We start from the raw sequence: 22,417 nt of genomic DNA on the forward strand, positions 1-22,417 counted from the left end.
ATCATCAAAATCATCATTGAAGTATTCATCATAGTGGAGTATAAACTTCTTGTTTCTCCTTCGTTCATGGATAATTGAGAAATTTCAATTGAATGTTGGATCCTCAGTCCATTGGTGAAGTCAGCATTCCCAAAACAGACGTGTCTGAAAAACTGAGCCCCATCCCCTGCCTTTCCCACGAGGACACCCCGAAAAAGGAACCAGGCCCCCCTCTGCTGCTCCTGCTTCTCTTGGACCTTGGGCGACCAGAGGTCCTCCTCCCCGCAAAGGAGGACAAGGCACCGCAAAAATGGAGGACGGTCCAGAAAAAAAAGGAGGACAGAAAACTCCAAAGACTCTTTTGCAAATCTCAACCCCTGCTCTCTTTGGAGCAGGGCTAAGAAGCCTGGGCCGAGCTTTGCAAGAGTGCCGAAGTTCCTCTCGGAGAGGAAGGGGGAAAGATGTAGGGCACGTCCTGGAAAAGGAGGACGCCCGGGATTGCGTTTGAAAGAAGGAGGATCATAAAAATATATAGAAAATGGAATCATGGTGAGGGGAGGGGGAAGGAGGGGAGCACAAGGGAAGGAGGGAACCATCATCATCATCATCATCCCTTCCACCATCTCCGCTGAGCCTGGCGCTTGCGTGCGGTCTGCTTGCTCTTGTGTGTGCTGTGTCTTGTGTGTGTTTCTCCAGCAGCCCAGGCTTGCGTGGGTCATCGGGGCTGGAGCGTGGCACAGCGAGGAAGAGGAGGAGGAGGAGCGGAGGCAGGCAGGCGGGGAGCTCCGGCGGGGCCCGAGGGGTTTCTCCTGCTTCTCTCTTGCTGCCAACCGGGCGCCGGGGACTTGTTGAGAAAAGCGCGGAGCCCTTCCTTCCTTCCCTCCCTCCTTCCCTCCTTCTCTGCCCTGGATCCCATGGAGGAGGAGGACCCCGCCATGGAGCAGCTGGAGGACCCCCGGGCCTCCTCCGGGCGGGACTTCGACCCCCTCACCGGCAACATCCCCGCCACCAAAGTGGAAATCACCGTCTCCTGCAGGTAAAGACAGAGAGGGGCCCCCGGGGGCTGGCACCGGGTTGGCAAAGAGACTGGCAAGGGGCTGGCATGGGGTAAGGATGCTGTTCGCATGGGGTTAGGAAAGAAATTGGCAAGGGGATGGCACGGGGTAATAATTGGGTTGGCATAGGGTTGGCAAAGAGATTGGCATAGAGTTGGCACGGGGTAGGAATTGGGTTAGCATGGGATTGGCAAGGGGTTGGCAAAGAGATTAGGCAGGGGTAGGAATGAGGTTGGCATGGCGTTGACATGGAGTTCCCATGATGGTGGCAAAGGAGTTGGCACGGGGTTGATATGGGGTTGGGAAGGGGTTAGCTTGGGGCTTGGCAAAGGGTTGGCTTGGGGTCGGCATGGGGTTAGAATGGGGTTGGCACGAGATGCCTTGCGCCGCTGAGGTGTCCGAGGTTCGAGGGTATGCTTGTGTGGTTGTGTGTGGGGTGCCAGGAGAAAGTCTGTCTGGGAGGGGAGTTGCTTGGGAAGGATGGAGGGGGTGCCAGGGAGATGGGGTCCTCTGGCCCAGTGGAGGACGTGGCAAGGCTGCATCCACACTGGAGAAATAACGCGGTTTGACACCCCTTTAACTGCCCTGGCCCAAGGCTATGGAATTCTGGGAGTTGGAGTTTGTTGTGGGCCCAGAGCTGAGCGGAGCCACAGCATACTCCAACTCCTAGAATTCCATAGCCTTGAGCCAGAAAAGAGTTAAAGCGTTGCCAGACTGGGTTATTTCTCCAGTGTGGATGCAGCCTTCAAGCTGCCACAAGATGCTCTGCTACTTCCATGCAGTAGATAGGTACTGTAGGTATGAACGCGTTGGCTATGGCAGGTGAAGGGCTATCGCGGGACACTTTTTGGCTTTGCTATATGGCCAGCAGGAATAGGTTGGACAAGAAGAAGGGGCAGAGAGCCCATCTTCCCATGGTCAGCCAGATGATCAGGTTTGAGAAGTGGTGGCCTTTCCAGGTGTTACTGAACTACAACTCCCATCATGGCCCCACTGGCCATGGGAACCTGGAGTCCAGCAACATCAGAAGGGGGCAGGGGTTCACCAACCCTGTTCTAGGGAGTATCCCCACTGCAGAAATAAAGCAGTTTGACACCACTTGAACTGTCATGACTCCATCCTGTGGAATCCTGGGATTTGTAGTTTGGCATAGTGGTTTGAGTGTTGGACTGTGACTCTGGAAAACAGGAATTGATTCCCCACTTGGGCATGAAACCCACTGGGTGGCCATGGGCAAGTCACGCTCTCTTGTCCTTGAGAAAGGCAAAAGCAAACCTCATCAGAACACATCTTGTTGAGAAAGCCCTATGATAGGTGTCCCTTAGGCTTGTCATAAGTCAGAAACGACTTGAAGGCTCACAACAACAAGAAATAACAAGGAATTCACCAAACTACAACTCTCAGGATTCCATAGGACAGATTCACAACAGCTAAAGTGGTGTCGGGTGGATACAGTTCTAATCCATCCTAGATCTCAGTACTGAAGGGTTGTTGGATGATGGTAAAATGCATTGTGAAGAGGGCACACACACACACTGCATGGAAGCAGCAAAGCATCTTGTGGCAATTTTAAGGCGAACAGATTTGTTTTGACATGAACTTTCATGCTTTGCATCCCCTATTCTCTGTGTAATGACAACTGTGGGTATACCTCCTGGCCTATGAAGACTTCTTTAGGATATGAAGCAAATTCGGATATCTTGTTCTGGGTAAGGAGCCAGAAGGCACTCTGGCAGTTTCTGCATGCTGTCTAGATCTGTGGCTTGAAGCAGCTGATGACTTCCATATCAGTGAGATGGAGAATTCACTCCAAGTTTTAGACCAACACTTCAAAGGAACTTTCCAAGGTGCTGACTCTGTTCTTGGTGATAGTGCTCAGCAACCTGAATACTTTTCACTGTAGTTGAGATCCTGCATGGGGAGACATAGTTACAACGATTCATACATGTACACATCGTGCCCTACTAACAGGAGAGGGCTGGCAATGTCATCGCTTACCACTCTGCTCCCCAGCACCTTGGAAATTTGTGTGCTAGGGAGGCTGCATGGTTTCAAAGATGTTTTTTAGGAGGAAATTTGGTCAATGCCATAGTGGAACTATTGTAAAAGTGAATATGTACAATTGCATAGTGGTAGAATTCAAAGATATAGCCTTGTTAGTCTGTAGAATAAGTACTTAGAGAGATCTTGTAGCACCTTTGAGACTCACTGAAAGAAAGAAATGGGCAGCATGAGCTTTCACAGACTTCAGTCTACTGTGCATCTGAGATGCAGTCTGCAAGGCATCTCAGGGAGTAGACTAAAGTCTACGAAAGCTCATGCTGCCTATTTCTTTCTTTCAGTGAGTCTCAAGATCTCTCTATGTATAATTACAGTGTTGTAAGTTGGTCTTGGGGCCTAAAAACCCCAAAGGCACAAGATCCCATCTGATCTTGGAAGCTAAGCTTGGTTAGCCCTAGTTAGTACTTGAATGGGAGACCACCAATAAATACTAGGTGCTGTAGGCTATATTTTGGAGGATGGAACTGGCAAAAGCACCTCTAAGTATTCCTTGTCTAAGAAGACCCTATGAAATTCATGGGGTCGCCATAAGTTGACAGGTGATTTGAAGGCATGTGCGCATGTGTATGCATGTGCACACAGACACGTTGGACTTATGATATCATCATAATTACTGAATAGGATGTCAGCCTAAAATCCAGGGTAGATTCACCACCTCATTTGTGTTGAAGCCACTACCTGCCACAGTTTGTGGTCATTGTTTTGAATCCTGATGGACAGGCAGGATATATGTGTATGTGAGCAAGGTAGTATGTCAGCAGTTGTATGTATACTCTTCATACACAAGATCTTAGTTAACAAGGCCAGGGGAGAAGGGGGGAAAGCTTTTAGTCATAGTAGACAGTTGGAAGGATTAGGAGGGCTAGATACCTGATTCTTAGGTAGTTTCATGCAGTTGAGAACTGAAAGCTACTACATTCAGCAAATTAGTTCAAGGAAAACAAATCAAGGAAAACTGTTTACCTCTATTTTGTTTCTTAACTTCTATTGTATTTGCAAAGTTTGTCATTTATTCCACAAATAAATAATGAAATAATAACCAAGCTCAGTGTTGAACAAATACCGCTGTTTTCTGTCCCTCCAATGTACGTGTTTTAGAATACTGAAGATGAACAGTTTTATAATACAGAAAACATACTGCTGTATAAATTTAGAAAACACCTTAAGAGTTCACACAGAATTTTTAATTGGCTTACTTGCGTGGGCCCAGGGATACAGAAAATGTTTGCAATTGTTCCATGCAAAGTCTAAAAGTGAACTATTCCTGTGGAGTCAAAGTTTCACAACTTGTAGATTCATGTGTGTAACACTTCTTAATCACTTGCTTTTAGGTACAAAAGAATAGTTGATGCATATTTTTGAGTAATTAATCTGTGAAAAGTCATTTAAAAAATCCACATTAGCATTACATTACAGGTTTTCTAATGAAAGCGACATAGAATAATATTATTATATTTGATATCAATTAAACAAAAACAATTATGTGTGTTCCTTTCTGTTTCCATACTCTTCAGATCAGTACCAGAGTTGAAAACTAATCCTCATACATAGGATGTGGACTCAGTATTACTTAGAAGCAGTAAAATCCTGTACCTACTTATTCCAAAAGAAGTTTTCTGGAGTTTAGTGGGGCTCACTTACTCCCAGTTAGGTGGGTATACGATTACAGCAGGGATGAGAAATAGAAAAGTCAAAAAGAGCTGGCTTAGGTCTATAAGAAAATAAGTCATATCCAGCCCCCAAGAACCAATGAAATTGTCACAAAATTGCACCAAGATTTTGGGTATTCCTGAACTATTGCCAAGTTGCTTTGTTCAACATGCAGCTTGTTTGGCATGTGTTAAAATTTTCATTGATTGTAATAAAGCAATCTCCCTACTGTGAATTTTGGAACTTAGGTGAGACCATTCTCCTCTATATTTAAAGTTAGTTGCCTAAATCTAGTCATTAATCTCAATTATAACATGCTCATTTAATCAATGGGTATATGTAATGAAACATTTGTGTAAATTTCACTGTTTTATGTTGGAAATATTCTAGCTGGGAATGGCCTGAATACCCTGAAGACGTTTAGATCCTACCTGATCTTGGAAGGTGAAGAGAGTCATACTTGGTTAGCATTTGGATGAGAGACTGTCAAGGAATGTCAAATGCTATAGACTATATTTCAGGGGAAGGCAATGGCAAATCACCTCTGAGTATTCCTTGCCTAAGAAAACTATGAAATACAGGGGTCACCATCATATGTCAACAGATGATTTGGATACACATATGCACATACGCAACTCTATTTGGGATTTAGTATTCAGGCTAGATTGGATAAGGGATTATGGGAGAAGGGCGAGGAACAACTGGGAGGATGAAACTAGGTGAGGGAGAGAAATTGTTCCAATTCAACTGACAGACAAGAAAGTGGCGATCTTCTGAATGTGCTATACTCCTAAAACATTTTGCTGCCTGAAGTAGAACAGAAATTCTCCACTTCCCGAAATCCAGATCTATGTAATTCATACTCAGAGCCAGACTAGAATGCAGGAAACCACTTGTGCACCTCATCCATCTTTGGTAGTTAAAAAAAAGGCAAGATTAACAAATGAACTAATAATTTGCTTCCCTTTGATGATCCCTCAAATCTGCTTGCTTCATCCTATCTAATGGTAGAGCCGGCACCATTCTCTGCAAATAATCGCTGCACCCATTTAGTTTTCATTTTGAGAGAATCAGAGAAATTCACACACACCGAAATATTACACAAAATGGAATGCAATAAAACTACTCCAGCTTCTAAGTTCAATAGAGCTCTCCCACCAATATAGGCTGTTCTGAAACAATATTAAGAGGGTCTCAGTAAGAAGACATTCTCTTTCTTTCCCAACCCATCTTTAAACAAGGGGATTTCAAAGACACAGAGGAGTTTCCCCCACAGATGTATTGGACTATATCACCCATAATGCTCAGTCATCTTGGAAGTGGTAGTTCACCCCACATCTGGAGGGCCCCAGGCTAAAGAGGGCTAGCATATGTGAATAAATACAGGCTGTTTGTAATTGTTCTCTAGAGTTTTTCTCCACTGTCATTGAACTGAAGAGCGAGCCTTTGTTTGGGGTCCCCTGTAATTTTCTTCTTAATTTTGAAAAAAAGAGGCTAACTCAAGACGTTGCCTAGAATCTGCTTAATCCCTTTAAAAACTTCTTAGTGATTCCATTTGCAGTGATACAAGGGAACGTTTTTTGTCTTAGTACAACATCTCTCCAGATCAGGACACCAGACTGTCTGCTTCTTGATGGCAACACTCCAGGGTGTGTGGCAAGGGCTTGTACTCTGAATGGTTCTGTGCCTTGATAATTTGTCAGAAAGGGGGGCAGCTTTTTTCCTCACACACTGAAGTTCCTTGGGCAGTGTGACATCTTGGATCTTCTATTTGGTCTGAAGATGTAGGCTTTCTCTGTGCTTGGCTAATTGGGTATAATTAGCAGGGTTATTATTGAAGTAAGTGATGGACTGAATCATTCGTAGTCATGTTTTTTTAAATAGTACAATTCAAGTAAAGTGAAATGAATGCATGGAATACTGAATCAGAGAATGGAATTTGGCATGCACATTCCTTCAAGCATCCTCATTCTTCTTCTTGAGAGAGATCATTCTTTTGCACAGGACTACAAGACCCCTTTAACAATAAACATGTCCAGCTGGAACCAGAGAGTGCAGTTTTCTAACCTGTGCTTTCTGCTTCCATTGCCTATCTGAATTATAAATTACAGAGGAGCCTCTGGTCCTATTAGTCTTTCTGGTTGCTCTGCTTATGTGCATACACATAAGCTTCACTTAGAACATCATTTGTAGCTAGGTTACTTTATTAGAAATCAAATCAAAAGAGGCTCGTAAAATGTAAATAGGCACTTGCTTCCTTGAGGTGAGTAGGAACTACCTCCAGATGATCCAGCAGGAAAACTTTACAAATTCTCCTTCCAGAAGTGTAGCTAAGGGGGATGGAGTTGAAGGCATTGTTCCCTAAATAAGAATTCTGCCCCCTCCCAATGAAAATTTTCATTTAATCTCCATACTTCTAGCATTGCAGTGACTCAGACTTAGTGCTTTGAGTGCTTAGGCACTCAAAGAAAATGGAGGAGGGGGAAACAAAATTAACAGAGGAATGTGAACATATCAAATATAAGAGTTCTAGATGTGAACAATTTTTTCATGAAATTCTTGAAGTTTAATAATAATAATAATAATAATAACAACAACAACAACAACAATAGGATTTATTTATATGCCGCCCAATCACTGGCTTACAACAGAGGGGATAATAGACGGTTCCCTGCCCTCAGGCTTACAATCTAAAAAGACACGACAGAAAAGAAAAGGGAATGGTGGGGGGAGGGGATCAGGTCCAGCATTCTTCTCTCCCTCTGAGGCATGGACCAAGGCAGATGGACTGGAGGGAGGGCTCTTCTTTTTCAGGCTAGCCGTGGTGGAGCTGGGCCTGCCTGGTCAACTCCCTCATAGGCTGGAAGATGACAGTTATGGAGGGAGTAGTCTCTTCTTCCAGGCTAGCCTTGATGGAGCTGGGCCTGCCTGGTCAACTCCCTTGCAGTCTGGAGGATGGCAGTTATGGAGGGAGGAGTCTCTTCTTCCAGGCTAGCCCTGATGAAGTTTGGGGACTAAAGGAAAAATTCATGCAGAGCAAAATTCATATTGGAAGCAGATATGCCATCTTTGCTAAGCATATTTTCTGGCAATTAAAATAGTTTTTGCTGGACTAATAGCCTTTGAAAACAAGAATGAATTAATCAAGTGTTCACTAGCTTAAAATTGCTGGCTTTAAAATATCTGTTATTCATTTGGGGGAAGGCAAATGGATAATTTTGAAAATCTGCAGTCACTTCCTGAAGTGGGAACTTGGGTGGAAGGGAAATATCAGAATACAATTAGAGGTGTACCATAGCTGTGCCTGAAGAATGCTAAATTGTTATTAGAAATTAGTAGCAAGTGCCTTCCTGGGCTGTTTACTAAAAGGTTAGAGTATTAACCCAACTCTTTTCATTCTTCAGATGGCTTGTTGATAACTCAGTTTACAAATGAGTCTTTGGACAGTGTGAATTTGTTTCAGTGAACGAGATATGTGGGCTGCAAAATAGGTGAGAATTCCATCTAACCACTAGATGGAAGCCCATCAGTTTCCAATGTAGAACAAAACATGTGCATATTGCACTTTTCCTGCTAGGGCAAGGGACACCACTTCTGAAAGGGTTTGCTCTCTGTGTATACAGCAGGGAAATTGATTCATAATTGTGTGAAAGGTGGAGGTGTCTTCGTGAAGGTGAAGGTATCTGTGGGGTCTATCCCAGGCTGCCATCAACACATATAGTTGCAAAATGGGTTCATGCATGTGTATATTTGTGTGTGTCTGTATGTGTAAATTACATTTCTTTCTCCATCTCTAATAATATTTGATGTTGGGTATAGGTCCATGCATATGTAAAGTGATGCTCCATGAACTTTCTATAGACAGTGCCCAGAACCCTCTCGTTGGCTTACTTATACAGTAGTTGGTTTTGCCAGAATAAGTATTTTGGAGTCACTGTGCAATGAGGTGTGAAGCACCTTCTTGTACAGTGCCATTTCTTCAGCTGCACAATTGTAGCCCGTGTCCAGGTGCACCTCCACATCAGGGCACAATCAGTGGTTGGGAGGGTGGTGGAACTATCCTCACTGCCATCTGGCTGCTTTTGCACAATTGAAGAAGGAGCAGAATTTGCCCTTGGCACCTAAGAATGCTGTTAGTGTTTATGTTCCACCAGTTCTGAATATGATCTAAGCCTATTCTGTTTAAAACTAAAATCCATAAGCACAGATTTCATGTACCACAGGATACTTCCATTCCTTTTAATCAATGAATCTTTTTGGAAAATGCTCTGACTTTTCTTTGCAGTAAGGTGACTACAGCTGTAGACCTAAAATCAACATTGCTAGCACTTATACACACATTGCCCTCCCCAAAGAATTGTTGTACCATTGCATCCAACCATTCTGTTACAAACATCTTTGAGCACTTTACTTTATGGCCACAGTGGAACTGCAAATACACAAACTGGTGCTTTTGCATTCAATTTCACAGTGTGAATTATGGCTGCAACAACAAGGATAAAACCTGTCTTTTGGCAAATTAATAGTGTTTACATGGTTCTACAATGATCATTTCCCTTAACCCATTTCTGTTTTCTGAGATTCTTGTCATGTGTGCATTAGTTTCTAGAAGAACACAACGAGCACAGGGATGCCAAAACTACTAACCAAATTCAAGATTTTAGAATGGATTAGTGAGGCAGAAATGTTTTTCCTGGACTTTAAAATGCTTTCCCACTACCACATGGCCAGAAGGAGGAGTAGACTGTCTGCATAGATATCACTATACTCAGAACACCACCACCATCTTGACAAAATGCAGACCTGTTACTAACATTGTCAATTTTTTTCTCCTATATTATTTTTGCCTGATGAAGAAGCCAGTGGAGCTTCGAAAGCTTGTGGCATTTATTTTATGCATTTTGTTTGGCCCAATAAAAGTATCACTGTTTTGTGGATTTTGGTTGTTATTGTATATGGCCAACATATCTGTCCCTGGATATGTATATTTGGAGAGTGACTACAGCCCTATTCAGTTGTTACTGATGTGTTTTTATTGAACACATGGAGAAGGAGTGCATGTTAGACTCAAGACTCAGCTCCCTCTCTTGTCACTTCCATCACCCACAATATGGGGAGGAAGACATATTTGAAACAGAGCAGCAGCTGCTATCCGTAGAGGCTCTAGAGGTTGAAAACATGAAAAATCCAACTCCATGGATAGTGAAGGCCCTCCATGTGTAGGAGGGCAATGGAACTGGGGATAGAAGAGTGCAACCAGCACACTGCCCCTTCTCAACATTCTTCAGTAACAACTGAATAGAGTCAGCATCTTCTGCATGTGCAGCCTCCCCACATGATTGGTAACCCTGATGTTTTGGATTTCAGCTTGCATTAAAAGACTTCATGTGTAGTGGAAGCTTCAGACTGCCATGCTTCACAGATATAAAGTGACAGCAGAAGGGGTGAATGGAGCCTCTTAGCCTATGTTCAGGTTAACTCCATCCTGAAAGGTGGAATAGGACTTACTTTAAAAAAGCCCAGCAGGAGGCAGCATTGCTGGATATCATGGTTATCCTTAACATAGCAGAATTTCAGCAGCTGAATAAGCTTTTCTATCTGCTTCCATATGCTTTGGGGCCAAAATAGAAACCATAATAACCCCTCTTTTCCCCTCCCCAAGGGAAAAAGGAAAAGTAAAGTAAAGTGGCTCCTGAATAATAGAATGACCATGGTGGTGGGGTGGCAAAGTTTTGTCCTTCCCCTTTTGCTGTGTTTCTGACAAGTGAAACTGCCATTTGGATCCAGAGGAAAGCCTGCCTATATTACTGCTGGAGAAAGCACACCAAGCCAGCCATGAAAATATGAAAAGAAGAAGGTACATGCAAACTGCTACAAAATTGCTAACAGATTGGATCTTTAATTTGGACCAGAGAGCCTCTGAGTTTTCACAGATCAAGAAATCCCGAGTATAAGAATGGCTGATCTTTTAGCATTATGGATTCTTTACCTTTCATGGTTGGTCAAAAGAAGGAAATTTCATCACATCCACCATTAAAAACAACAACAACAACAACAACACACCCCACAGCAATGTGATGTTTCAACCAACTCATGCTGATATTCTTTGTTGTGTACAACCATCAAAGCAGTGGTGGAGAACCTTTGGGTCCTCAGGTGTTTTGAACTGTAACTCTCTTTACCATTGGCCCAGCTGGGTGGGGCTGACGGAAGTTGGGCACTGAAATATTTGCACAGCTAAATGTTCCACACTCCTTCAGTGAAGGTAGTCCTTATATTTAACTATTGGCCAATGCTTCCCTAATACATTTGTGGTGCAGAATTCATGTGGAGCTACTTGATTCTGAATTAGCCTCTTTAATTTTCAATCCTATTATTATCTACTGTGGCTGTCAGCAGCTTTCTAGGGCCTTGGCAAAGTCTTTCATCTCACCCACCAAAAACCCTTTAAGTGGAAGATGCCAAGGACAAAATCTGATTTCTTATCTGTGTGTTCTTCTGAGTGTAGAAGTCTTTCCCTTGTTGAATTTCCTTCCATATATCAGTTTTATTCTAGAATTTAATATATCTGTACATAATTATCATTTCTACTATTTCCTCCAGCAGACACATGAGATATTACTGAAGAAAATTGGTGTGGCATTGTCTGCCTTCTGGTTCTTTGATACTAAGATTGATGCTGTGGTGCATTTCAGACTAGATATGAGCAGCTGAACAATTTCTTATTTTGAGTGCTTTCAGAATTCCTAGGTGAATACTGTCTAAGGCTGATTTCCTATTACTGTTTAACCTATCAATTTGTTCTGAAACCTCTCCTACTGCCTCTTCAATTTGTGATGGGTTTTTTTCCAGATTTTTCACCTGAATCAAGTGTGGGTATCTCCTTAGTAACCTCTTTTCTGAAGACAGATTCCAAGAATTCATTCAGATATCCATCATCTATGAATAAAATCTTTTCCAGTTTAGTGGACCTGTAGCCTCAGTGAATCTCTAACACAGGGTGGGCAACCTCAAGCCTTTCACATGTCGTTGCACTGAAAATCCTGTCAGGCCTAGCCAGCATAGTCAATTTTGGGGACAATGGGAGCTACAGTCCAACAACATCTGGCCATTGAAGATTATGCTATTGAAGACACATGGTTTTAAATGGCTTTTTCTTCGTGTGCTTCAATAAGACTTTTGAGGACTTTCTTGTCCTAGTCATTCATTACTTCTTTTTTGAATATATTATCTTTTGGTTTAACACGTTTCAAACTCAACTCATCTGGACAGATTTTTCACCACTTCCCCCTGTTTTTAATAGTTCTAATATGATACAATATGATACAATAATCAGATCAATTGAACCAACATTCCTGATATGATATCCACTGGAAATTGTATTAGGAGAAAAAAAAAAACGTATACCACAGGCAGGTGAAAAAGAAGAAGAAATAACTGCTTCTGGAATGCTGATCTTTGCATGGGAAGACATGCATACAAGAGATCCCTTTTGTGAATTCAGAAGAGATGAAACCACAGGAGAGGGCTATACCACATATATATTCATTAGCTTTTATAACTGTATAGTCCTAAGAGCAGAGTTTTTGATGGGTATGGGAAACATAAATGTGTAACCCTGCTTGGTTATGAACTCTCTTGTGTCATTGTGGGCAAATTATTTTCCCAGTTTAATTCACCTCACAGCAGTAATTGCAAAGTGTTTTAGGAGGAACTGCTGACAACTGAAGTAGGACATTTACAGCGGGAAGGGCATTCTTGCCATGCCATTAGCAGATATGGAAGTATAGGCAACAGAGTGGAAGCACATGGTTTCTTGCTAGCTACTTACCTCACTTACACCAGCAGTCCATGCCTGAAGTGACTAGTTATTCAGCAAATGTTTGCTTTCATGGTGATGGCTGAGGCATGTTTTGCCTCCATCATCACTCCTGACTGGTAAGGGCAGAAACCCAGTCTTTCCCTCAGTCACACTGTGGTGGCAGTTGGCAACTCTTGCTAACAACTAGTTCAATCACAGGCTGCAATTTTGTACTGGGAGATGTAGCTGCAGAGATGTAGCTACCACTCTGTAGCTACATCTCTTGATGTAACCCCTCCTGAAACCTACCTTTTAAGCAATGGATTCCCTCCCAACAATTTTCATGTTGCCAGAGAGCAGGAGGATGAATGGGGAGGCGTTCAACTCTTTCCCAGTAGCTGGAAGATTCCAGTAGCTGGAAGACAGGCATCTGTAGGGACCTCTCTGAGGCCCGGAAGAAACTTCTGACTTGTGCAATGACCGTAAAAGTGAATTGTGATGGTGTGAGTCAGACTTACACCGTCATCATTCATGAACAGGATTCTAGCTGCAGTTGCCTCACTGAGCTGCCCAATGTAGCAAATAACATGCATTCTCCCTGATAATCCAACAAAAATGGCATGAGAAAAAGCAGGAATTAAAAAAAACCCACACTGAATTCTGTTGTTACTTCAGGTTATATGGCAATATCTTGTTAGTCTCTGAAGCATCTGCTGGCCATTAATTATTCTGTCTCCTAAAAGATGAATAGAGACAGCCCGCGACTATACAAATTATTAGACAGAAAGAGAGTGAGCAATTGGGCAAGTTGTCCTTTCCCAAGTCATTGCCCCAAAACCAAGAGCATTAAGTCTTTGGGTTATTTCAACCCATGTAACATATATCATGTAGTGCCTGCATCACTATCAGCACATCATGGAGGTGGGAGGGATAAAAAGAGAGGGAGAGGATTGAGATACAGAAGTGGTATGATTCTGAGGAAGTGTAAATCATAGTTTACCATGATGGATTTGGAAAACTGTGAAGGTTGGTCTTGCAAAGGTGATATCATGATCATTTCTCCCTGCCATCATTGGGATGGATATGAATAAGAAACTCTTACTCTTTTTTTATGGCAAACCACAGATTTCTGTTTCACTCACATTTGAACAGCTATGGTTTGTAGAAGGATCACCTTTTAGTTGCTGAACTTGGTGTACGTATGTTAGAAATAATCACTTTGGCACAATAGGCAAATTATGATTTGTCACAAATAAATGATCTGGGAATGGAGACTTTTCTCCTGTTTTGTTGTCATGGACAGATAACTTCTTGGCTAAGTTTAGACCTGCTGGAACTCAAAGCCTCTGCAGAGATGGGGGGGGGCATTAAGATCTCCATTCACAGGTCACTATCATCCCACTCTCAACAGGAAAAAAAAGGTCTAGAGTGTCCCTAGCAGCATGAGTGAAACCAGATACCACTTGGGACTGATCATGGCTGTCATGGCAGACATGAAATTCTGAGCCACTTCCAACAGGGTAGCCTCGGCATAGATATTGAAGTCATGGGGACTCCACTCCCCTGAGACCACCCCAGCTAGCTCAGGAAGGGAGACTGTTGAGCAGCAGGGTGGACAGTACAGCAACAGAATCTCTAATCTGTCCCAGCTGCCCACCTTTAAATAAACACATTCAGACTCTGCAGACTGAGGGATACAGCACTTGGTCTGGGGGATATTATCCTGATGGACCACTACAACTTCACCTCCCCACCTCCCAGGCCTGACTTGCTGCTGCACAGAGAAGGCTGGTGGACAAAGCAGAAAGAGATTCCTCACCACCACTATCACCAACCACCTCATACAACCATGTCTCTGCCATGCATGCCAGGTCAGCCTGTTTACCCAGGATCAAGTCCTAAATGGCAGCTGTTATACCATTGACTGACCTGGCATTATGTGAAAACTTAATTGGCTCGAGTGTAAACTTAAACTACTTTTACACTCAAAACTAATAATTCAGTTCACAGCAATTGAAGTAAACTGGGGAAAATAGGGAGGAGGAGAGGTAACTGGGACATGGGACTATGGGGGATTATTTGGGACTGTCCCTGCCAAATTGGGACAGTTGGAGTATATAAAGCTTTAAAGGTCCCAAACATATCTAACACAGGTCTGAGAAAAGAGAAAACTGCAGATTCTATGTGGTGACTGAAGGGCTCGCCATCCTTATTTTTCATTTTTAAAAAGTTCAAAATGGGGGATGGGGAGGAGAGACTTTGTTTTTTAAAAAAAGTAGGATGTAAACCAGAATTTCTGCTTTATTTTCTGCTTTTGCTGGGCTTGTATAATTTTCCAGTGTTGCTGACTCCTTATAAACTCTTCATTTTATCTTTTTAGTATCAGTGCAGTAGCTGAGGGTGGCAAGCAAGATGAGAGAGTAAGAATTCTGCCTCCCCTCCCATGAACATTTTACTCAGTCCTCAAATTTCCAGTATTGCAGAGAGTGATATATTGAAAATATATAATTCTCTAAAGATGCCAGCCACAGATGCTGGCGAAAAGTCAGGAAGAAACTCTTCTAGAACATGGCCACATAGCCCGAAAAACCCACAAAAAACTATATTGAAAATTGTCCATACCTAGAACTTTATGTACTTGCTACATTCACGTTCCCTGGATAATTTTGCCTTCCCCTTTCTTTGAAATGCAGAAATTGTATTTCTAAATGCTCAACTGAAATTTTATGTTACTATAACACAAGAAATACTTTATTTTACTTTTTTTCTTTTTCTTTTCTTTCCTTCTTTCTATTATATATATCTTTTTTTGAAAATGATGAACTAATCCGTATATGAACATATGAAAATTTTTATATTCTGTTCCAAAACTCAATAAACATCAAAATTAAAAAAGAAAAAAAGAAAAAGAAATCTGGGGTATGAAGAGAAAATTTTTTGAGGTGGCTGAAATATTATTTAGAGGGCAATACCATGTAGCTTCACCTCTGCTTAGTACTCAGCCCCAACCTCAGGATCTAATTGTGCCTAAAATCGTGTCTTCTCCAGCGTGTGCCCTGTACATGCTCCTGGGTGTATGAGAAGGAAAAGCACCAAGCAGATTACAAGAGGCGTCAGGATGATTGCATGCAGCTGTGAAAGGCAGAATATCCAATATGTCAGTAATACAATAAGAGTAAGAAACCCAACAGAGCTAGGCTGTGAATGTAAATTCTGATCTATAATATATAATGCAGAGAGATAATGGATTACAATGATAAATCACATTGATTTAGGGAGACAGCTGGAAGCCTGAAGTAAGAACATACTCTTTTAGCATCTTGTGGCCTTTAACATATGCAAATATAAAAGCCTGTTGTTTTGGCAGAGTTTGTCTACTCAATATTAGCTTATTTTACCATTTCCAGAAATGTTTACTTTTTAAATCTGGCATACTAGTTTCCCTTGCTTTTCAAATATGTAAATGGAAATGCTTGATCCAGAAGATTTGGGGCAAGGAATCTTCAGTGTGCGTCTGAATGGATCTTTAAACACTAATTATGTGTTTCAGATTCCCCTCAATCCGTAGAGGCTTCCAAGGTCAGCTTGGCCAATGTGAAACTTAGAATGATCAAGAGAGTCAATTGTGTTGGAAGTCATATCTGTTGACCACAGAATGGCAAGGATGCTCCAGTCTGTGTACAAATTTCAAAGCATTTGTAACTATAAAGAGAGAAAGAAATTTTCTGAGCAGAATAGAGGAACATCACTGATTTTTATTAAACTGTGACTGGATAGGAGTAAGGGGCATTTGTCTCTTGCAGAGCATCACCCTACCACTGCTTAGTTGTGGCTGGTTTCAATATGACATTATAGTCTGTTCTTGAGAAAAGTAACTTTCCAGGATCTTCAAATGGAGGGGTGAGGGTAGCTGTGTTAGTTTGCTACAGTCAAACCAAAAAGTCTTCTGGCACATTAAAGATACCTTTCTGAATTGTGAAATTCACACTCTTAAGATGGGCTCTGAAATGAGATATGAACAACTGAACCTACATAGGGGGTTATTTTCTCAAGTACCAGTGATGGCTGATGGCATCCATGTTAACTTAGCAGGAAATCAGCTCTGGGGTTTTGTCTGAACTATCTGAAAGTGCTTAACCCTATCACCAGAATAGGAACTATCACCTTGGGAAGACACTTCAAAGTTCAGGCTAAAAATTGGAGTGGATTGACTGCACTACTCATACAGAAGTCAGTTGCTGCCCTCGCTAGCTATTTTAAATAAGCATAACTGATACGTGTTTAATATCTGCCACATTCATTTTCAGTGGATGTTTAGTGAATAATTTCTACTTGAATTCATTGTTCTTGGTAATAAGAGAAAAGAATAAAAAAGGCCACAAAATACTTCACTGAAAATGTAGTTCTTGAAATGCTGCTCTGACCTTTCTTGTGGTGAATGATGGGCATTGTAAACCACAAGAGGTTGTCCTGGTTGGGCATGATGGGAACTGTGGCACAATTAGGAGGGCTCTTGAGTGGGGAAAGCTAGGTAATTATTGGACGAAATGTTAAAGCTTACTTGATTCATTTTTTCATTAGTCTGCCTCTCTTCATCTTAGGTTTGAACTTCCATATTGCAAGCAGCATACCTTTTGTTTAAGAGATGCAAAAGTATCACACTGAACTGAGCTGCCCATTTTATGTGGAGTCTTACTGCTTGATTGTTACCCTGTCTAGAAAGGATGATAGCTAAGATCCTGCATCGTAGAGATATAGCATAAAAGTTTTACAGGTGGTATTATGTCACAACTCCTGTCTCCTCTACTTGTAAGGCCACAGCCATGCAGTGATTGCTGGAGTATGCGTGTAGGTATCTAAGATGCATCTGGCTATGTCCCTATAGCTGGGTGATAACGAAGACATCCTTTGGGACTTCCTAAGGGTCTTCCAGAGGTTCTACAGGATGCTGTCATTATTGCTCATCTGGCTATAAGGACATAGCTAGACAAGTCTCAGACTTCTACCACTCTCCGCCATCCACTACATGGCAACGAGAAAAATGAGTTTGTAGCGTTTTTGGACATTTGAAACATAGGGCGAAGTGGGTAAGGAATAACAATAATAACAGTAATAGCATGAGGAATGTAGAGGATTCTGATCTCTAGAATAACCAAAAAGAATGAGTTACGCAGATGTGAGTTGGATCAATTTGTGTGTAACTAAGAGGATTACAACTTCTGCCTATTTCAATATTCAATTCTTTTAAGGTATATATACCCCCAAAGTACATTTACACTTAATACTTAGTGTCATCTTAGTGAAATCTAATACTTAGATATCAGATCAGTTTGTCTGGATCTAAATTGTGCAAAGTGATGGCAGCCACCATAAATTAATGGCAGGCATGAACCTTGGCAAAATTACTTCTATGTTAGTCTGTTAAGAAGTCACCTTTGGACTGAGATTTGGGCTGCATCTGCAATGCAGAAATAATCCAGTTTGACACTACTTTAAGTGCCATGGCTCAATGCTATGGAATTCTGGCAACTGTAGTTTTGTAAGATATTTAGTCTTCTCTGTCGGAGAGTATTGTTACAAACTACAAATCTCATGATCCCACAGAATAGATCTATGATAGTTAAAGCAGTGTCAAATTGCACTGATTCTGCAGTGTGGCAGCAGACAAAATGACCTCCTCCCCCACAAAGAAGAAGAATGAGGAGGAGGAGGGGGTGGGAGGGGGAGGAGGAGACAGCCTCAATATGCTTCTCTGTCAGAGAGCTCTGGTGCCACAACAAATTATATTTTCCAGAACTCCATAGCACTGAACCATATAAAGTGACAGTTAAAGTGGTTTATTTCTGCAATGCAGATGCAACCTGAGTTTGAACGTGTTCTAGACACAACTACCTGATATTTCCTCTCCAAATGGGGAAGTCATGAAATGACACACTACTGTGGCCTGTTCTGATGCTTTACCACACCTATCCTGATGATAGATGTCCAAAGACATAGCTGTGAAACATAGCCCTTTTCAGCATAAAAAGATACAATGGAATCCTGTAGTACCTTTGAGACTGACTGAATTAGTCTCAGTTAGAACTTTATCACACTCATTTTTTTCACTGTTACGGGTACGGAAAGAGGACGCTTGTGTACGCATGACTGGCCAAAATGGATTTTATCGCACGTCAAAGTGTCCTCCAAAAGGCCCCGTTCCGTCCTCTGGTGCCAAGCCATCCCCGTTCAGTGCTGACGGGCACCATTTTGGATGAGATACTTAGAGCTCTCTGCCTGAGAATTCTGAATACCCATCTCCGGGCTACAAATCCCAGGGTTCCATGGTATGTAGCCATGTCAGTTAACCTAGAGTTTATTTTTTAAATGCTATAATTGTATAATGTGATTTTTTTGAGGTTTTCGAGCTATGTGGCCATGTTCCAGAAAAGTTTCTTCTTGACGTTTCGCCAGCATCTGTGGCTGGCATCTTTCCTCTGAAGATGCCAGCCACAGAGGCTGGCGAAACATCAGGAAGAAACTTTTCTGGAACATGGCCACATAGCCCGAAAAACCCACAAAAACAAAAACAACTATGAATGCTGGCCATGAAAGCCTTTGACTTTACATTGTATAATGTGAAACAGTCAGGATGGTTACTTAGGAGTACTCTCAAACCCTGCCATAGTCTTGACAGGTTGGTGTCTGGGGCTGCCAGGACCTCCTTTCCCCATTATGCTTGCTACATTTCTTTAGTTAAGAGGAAGCAAATGCACTGTCCTCTTAGTGCACTGCACCAGCAATTGTCCCTTTTCCTGGGTCACAGTGGTGCTGAAGTAGGGTAGGGCCTGCCTGCCTTCATGAAAGTAGCACCTGTGGCCATATTCCTCCTTCTACCACTGCTTACACTGGCATAGTTACTCCTGCACAGCATACTAATAGGATTTTGGCCAAAGTCAGTTATATCTGTTGCAGAGTCTGTACCTCTCTCTGGAGAAGAGGCTATAGCCTAGAGCTGCTCTTCTCCAGGCTTTTAGCACTTTGGGATGGACTGTTCTAATGCGCTCTGCATGGGGCTGCCTTTGAAAATATGATTGAAAATTCCACTAAGGCAGATTGCTACTGTTTCCCTCCTGTTAGATTTGGGGAGGTAGGAACATTCAGCCTGTTCAGATGTGACTTCACTGGCTGCTGCTGATTATTTGGGCCTAATTTAAGGTGCTAGTGCTTATCTCTAAATCTACTCATATGACATAGGGCACACATGTCATAGAGATTGTCTTTCCCTACTATTCTTTATGATTTGTGGGGCCTTTAGGGTGAATTGCCTCAAGGCTCTGGAATAACCTGCCAGAAGAAAGACTGATAATAGTCCCCCCCCCACACACACATACACACTTTTCTTTTCTTTTCTTCTTTGGAAAGGATGTAAGGCTTAGCTTCTTTTGAAAAGCCCCTGACTGTGGGATTTATAAAGCTTTCTATTACAAAGCATTTTACAGTTGCTGAAACTTTTTCATTTAGCTTTTTTCTTTTTTGAAAAAGGGGATGTTTTTGTTTATTTTTTATTGCATTTTAATGGTTATAGGTTATTGTTATAAGTATCCTTGAGCCCTGGAACTGTAATCATGATAGTGCTTAACATTTGTATAAGTACTTCCAAGTGTTCAAAGCACTTCACACACATTATTTAGTCACCATCTTTGCAACAGATCAGTAAGATAAACCAATATAAATACCAGTGCTTCATTGCAGAGGCAGAGAGGAGGAAAACAAGGATGCAAAAGAGTGGTTTCTCTATAGCCACCAGGTGAGGTCATGGAAGCGGCAAGAGTGAAATTGGGAACTTCTTACTTATAACTCAGTCTCATAGGCCAAATCAAGCAGTTTCCCTACACAACACAGGGACAAATCAGGGATTTCCTGTGAAGATGAGGGGAAACTGCTAGTGGCCTTGGAGAAACCACTCTTGAAATAAGGCCAATTCGGCATCAAATTCACCCTATTCCTTCATAGAGATGTCAGGTGGCTGTTTACATGTGTCCCAGCTATGTTGCCTGGCACCTCTGCTGCCTGTGCAAATTGCTGAGGTTACAGCAAAGTGCCGAGCCATGTGATCAGAGGGGAATTAAGGGCAGTTCTGGGGTCAGAGTATTCTGGTTGGTGTAGACATACATTGCAGCCAGTTCTGCAAACACATCCAATATTATGTGGGTTCAATATGATATGCATAGTTCCGCATATAAAGCATTTCAGATTAATATGATTCTTCTTTTATGGATTCCAGAATGTGTATGTTTCAAGGATTTAAGACTAACTCCCGTGAAGAGCAAGTGAAGGATTAACTTTTTTTAGGCTTAATGCTTACATGTACAAGCAATGATTTAAGCCTGGGCCCAAGATGGAGGTACATCTGACACTATGTGAACCTAAGCAAGACACAACAAAGGAGATTCTATATCTCCTTTGTCGTGTCTAGCTTAGGTTCACATAGTGTTTGTTATGAAGAGCTAGTGTGAACTTCAAAGCACTTCACCAATGTTATTACAGAGGAAGGGAGGAGAAGAATAACCCTGGGAAACAGTGGCTTCCCTAAAGCCATCATGTGAGGCTGTGGAGGAAGCAAGATCCACTGGCAGCTAATCCAGTGTTATATGGTGGGTTAATGTTGGACTAGGATTCTGGGAGACCAGGATTCAAATTACTGCTCTTTCATCAAATTCTACTGGGTGGTCTTGGGCAAGTCATACTTTCTCAGCCTCAGATGAAGACAATGGAACTTCCCATCTTGAAGAAATATTTCCAAGAAGAACACTATGATAGGGTTGTCATAAGTCAATGAAGACATATAACAACAACAAATCATAAACTAAATTGGTCAGATGAAATATTGCATCCACTCTTTTTCTGCAATCATGAGATTCCCTTCTTGTTTGCATGACCATTATGATGACTGGTGGAAAAGCAGCCCAGGAGAGTCCTAAAGGATGGAAGTGCCAATTTTTCCCCACAGGCACCCTCTGAACTTCAATTCCAGACTGATCCTCCTCCACTGCTTCTCACCTTATTCACTTGAGCACCTTTCATTTATCTTCCTTCCCATGGCTTCCATTTCTCATTCCTACAAAGCACAGGAGGGTGTTGCTATTGCCATCTCACTTTGCAACAGTTGGAGAGGGTTCATTTTTTTTTTTTGGTACTACAGTTGTCAGGCCCACTCCCTACCAAGCTGCCTAGGGGATTCTGCAAATTGTAGCCCCCAAAGAACTGTTCTGTTCTACAGTGAGACAACAGCTATGTTTGTAGCTGAAGTTGTGTTGGTTTCAGCACCCAGATATCAAGGACGTAGCCAGGATTTTGGGAAAGGGGGGGGGGTCAAGACTAAGGGCCACCATTTTGAGAGGCTAAGAGTCCCCCCCCAAGACACAAAAACAGGGTCGAGCGTTTACCCGCGACACCTTGATGGCACCACTTTAACTTCCGTTATGGCTTCGTGCAATGGAATCTTGGGAACTGTAGCTGAGTCATCTGTCAGGTGCCACAACAAACTACAAATCCCAGCATTTCACAACATGGAGCCAAGGGCAATTAAAGTGGCATCAAACTGGATTATTTTTTCAGTGCAGATGCAAACTGAGTCCTTCCTCTGAAGGTGTTTACATCAGATAAATTCAGCTCGATAAAGCAAAGTGCAGCTGCTCAAGCAATGAGCGGCAGCCACTCTGTTCATGCTCAGAGGCACTCTGCTCATGCTTTGAGACACTGTATTCCAACATCTGAGCTGAGCTACGAACCCAGGCTGCATCCACACATTTCATTCCCACTTCCAAGAGGGATTTTTAATTTTGAGACACACACACACACACACACACACACCTTTTAATTCCAAGAC

The 22,417-nt window shown here is 42.2% G+C and overlaps 1 protein-coding gene across 1 annotated transcript in view; it reads left to right on the forward strand.

Moving 5' to 3' along the window:
* Positions 1-757: 757 nt before the first annotated feature.
* Positions 758-22,417, forward strand: part of CPNE5 (copine 5) — a 199,411-nt gene continuing 177,751 nt past the window's right edge. The window contains exon 1 of the mRNA XM_042462760.1: positions 758-1,015. Within this exon, the coding sequence (XP_042318694.1) occupies positions 894-1,015 (122 nt within the window). The 5' untranslated portion in view covers positions 758-893. The remainder of the gene's footprint in view (positions 1,016-22,417) is intronic.

This window comes from Sceloporus undulatus, chromosome 4 (assembly GCF_019175285.1).
Source record: "Sceloporus undulatus isolate JIND9_A2432 ecotype Alabama chromosome 4, SceUnd_v1.1, whole genome shotgun sequence".
Classification (NCBI taxonomy): Eukaryota; Metazoa; Chordata; class Lepidosauria; order Squamata; family Phrynosomatidae; genus Sceloporus; species Sceloporus undulatus.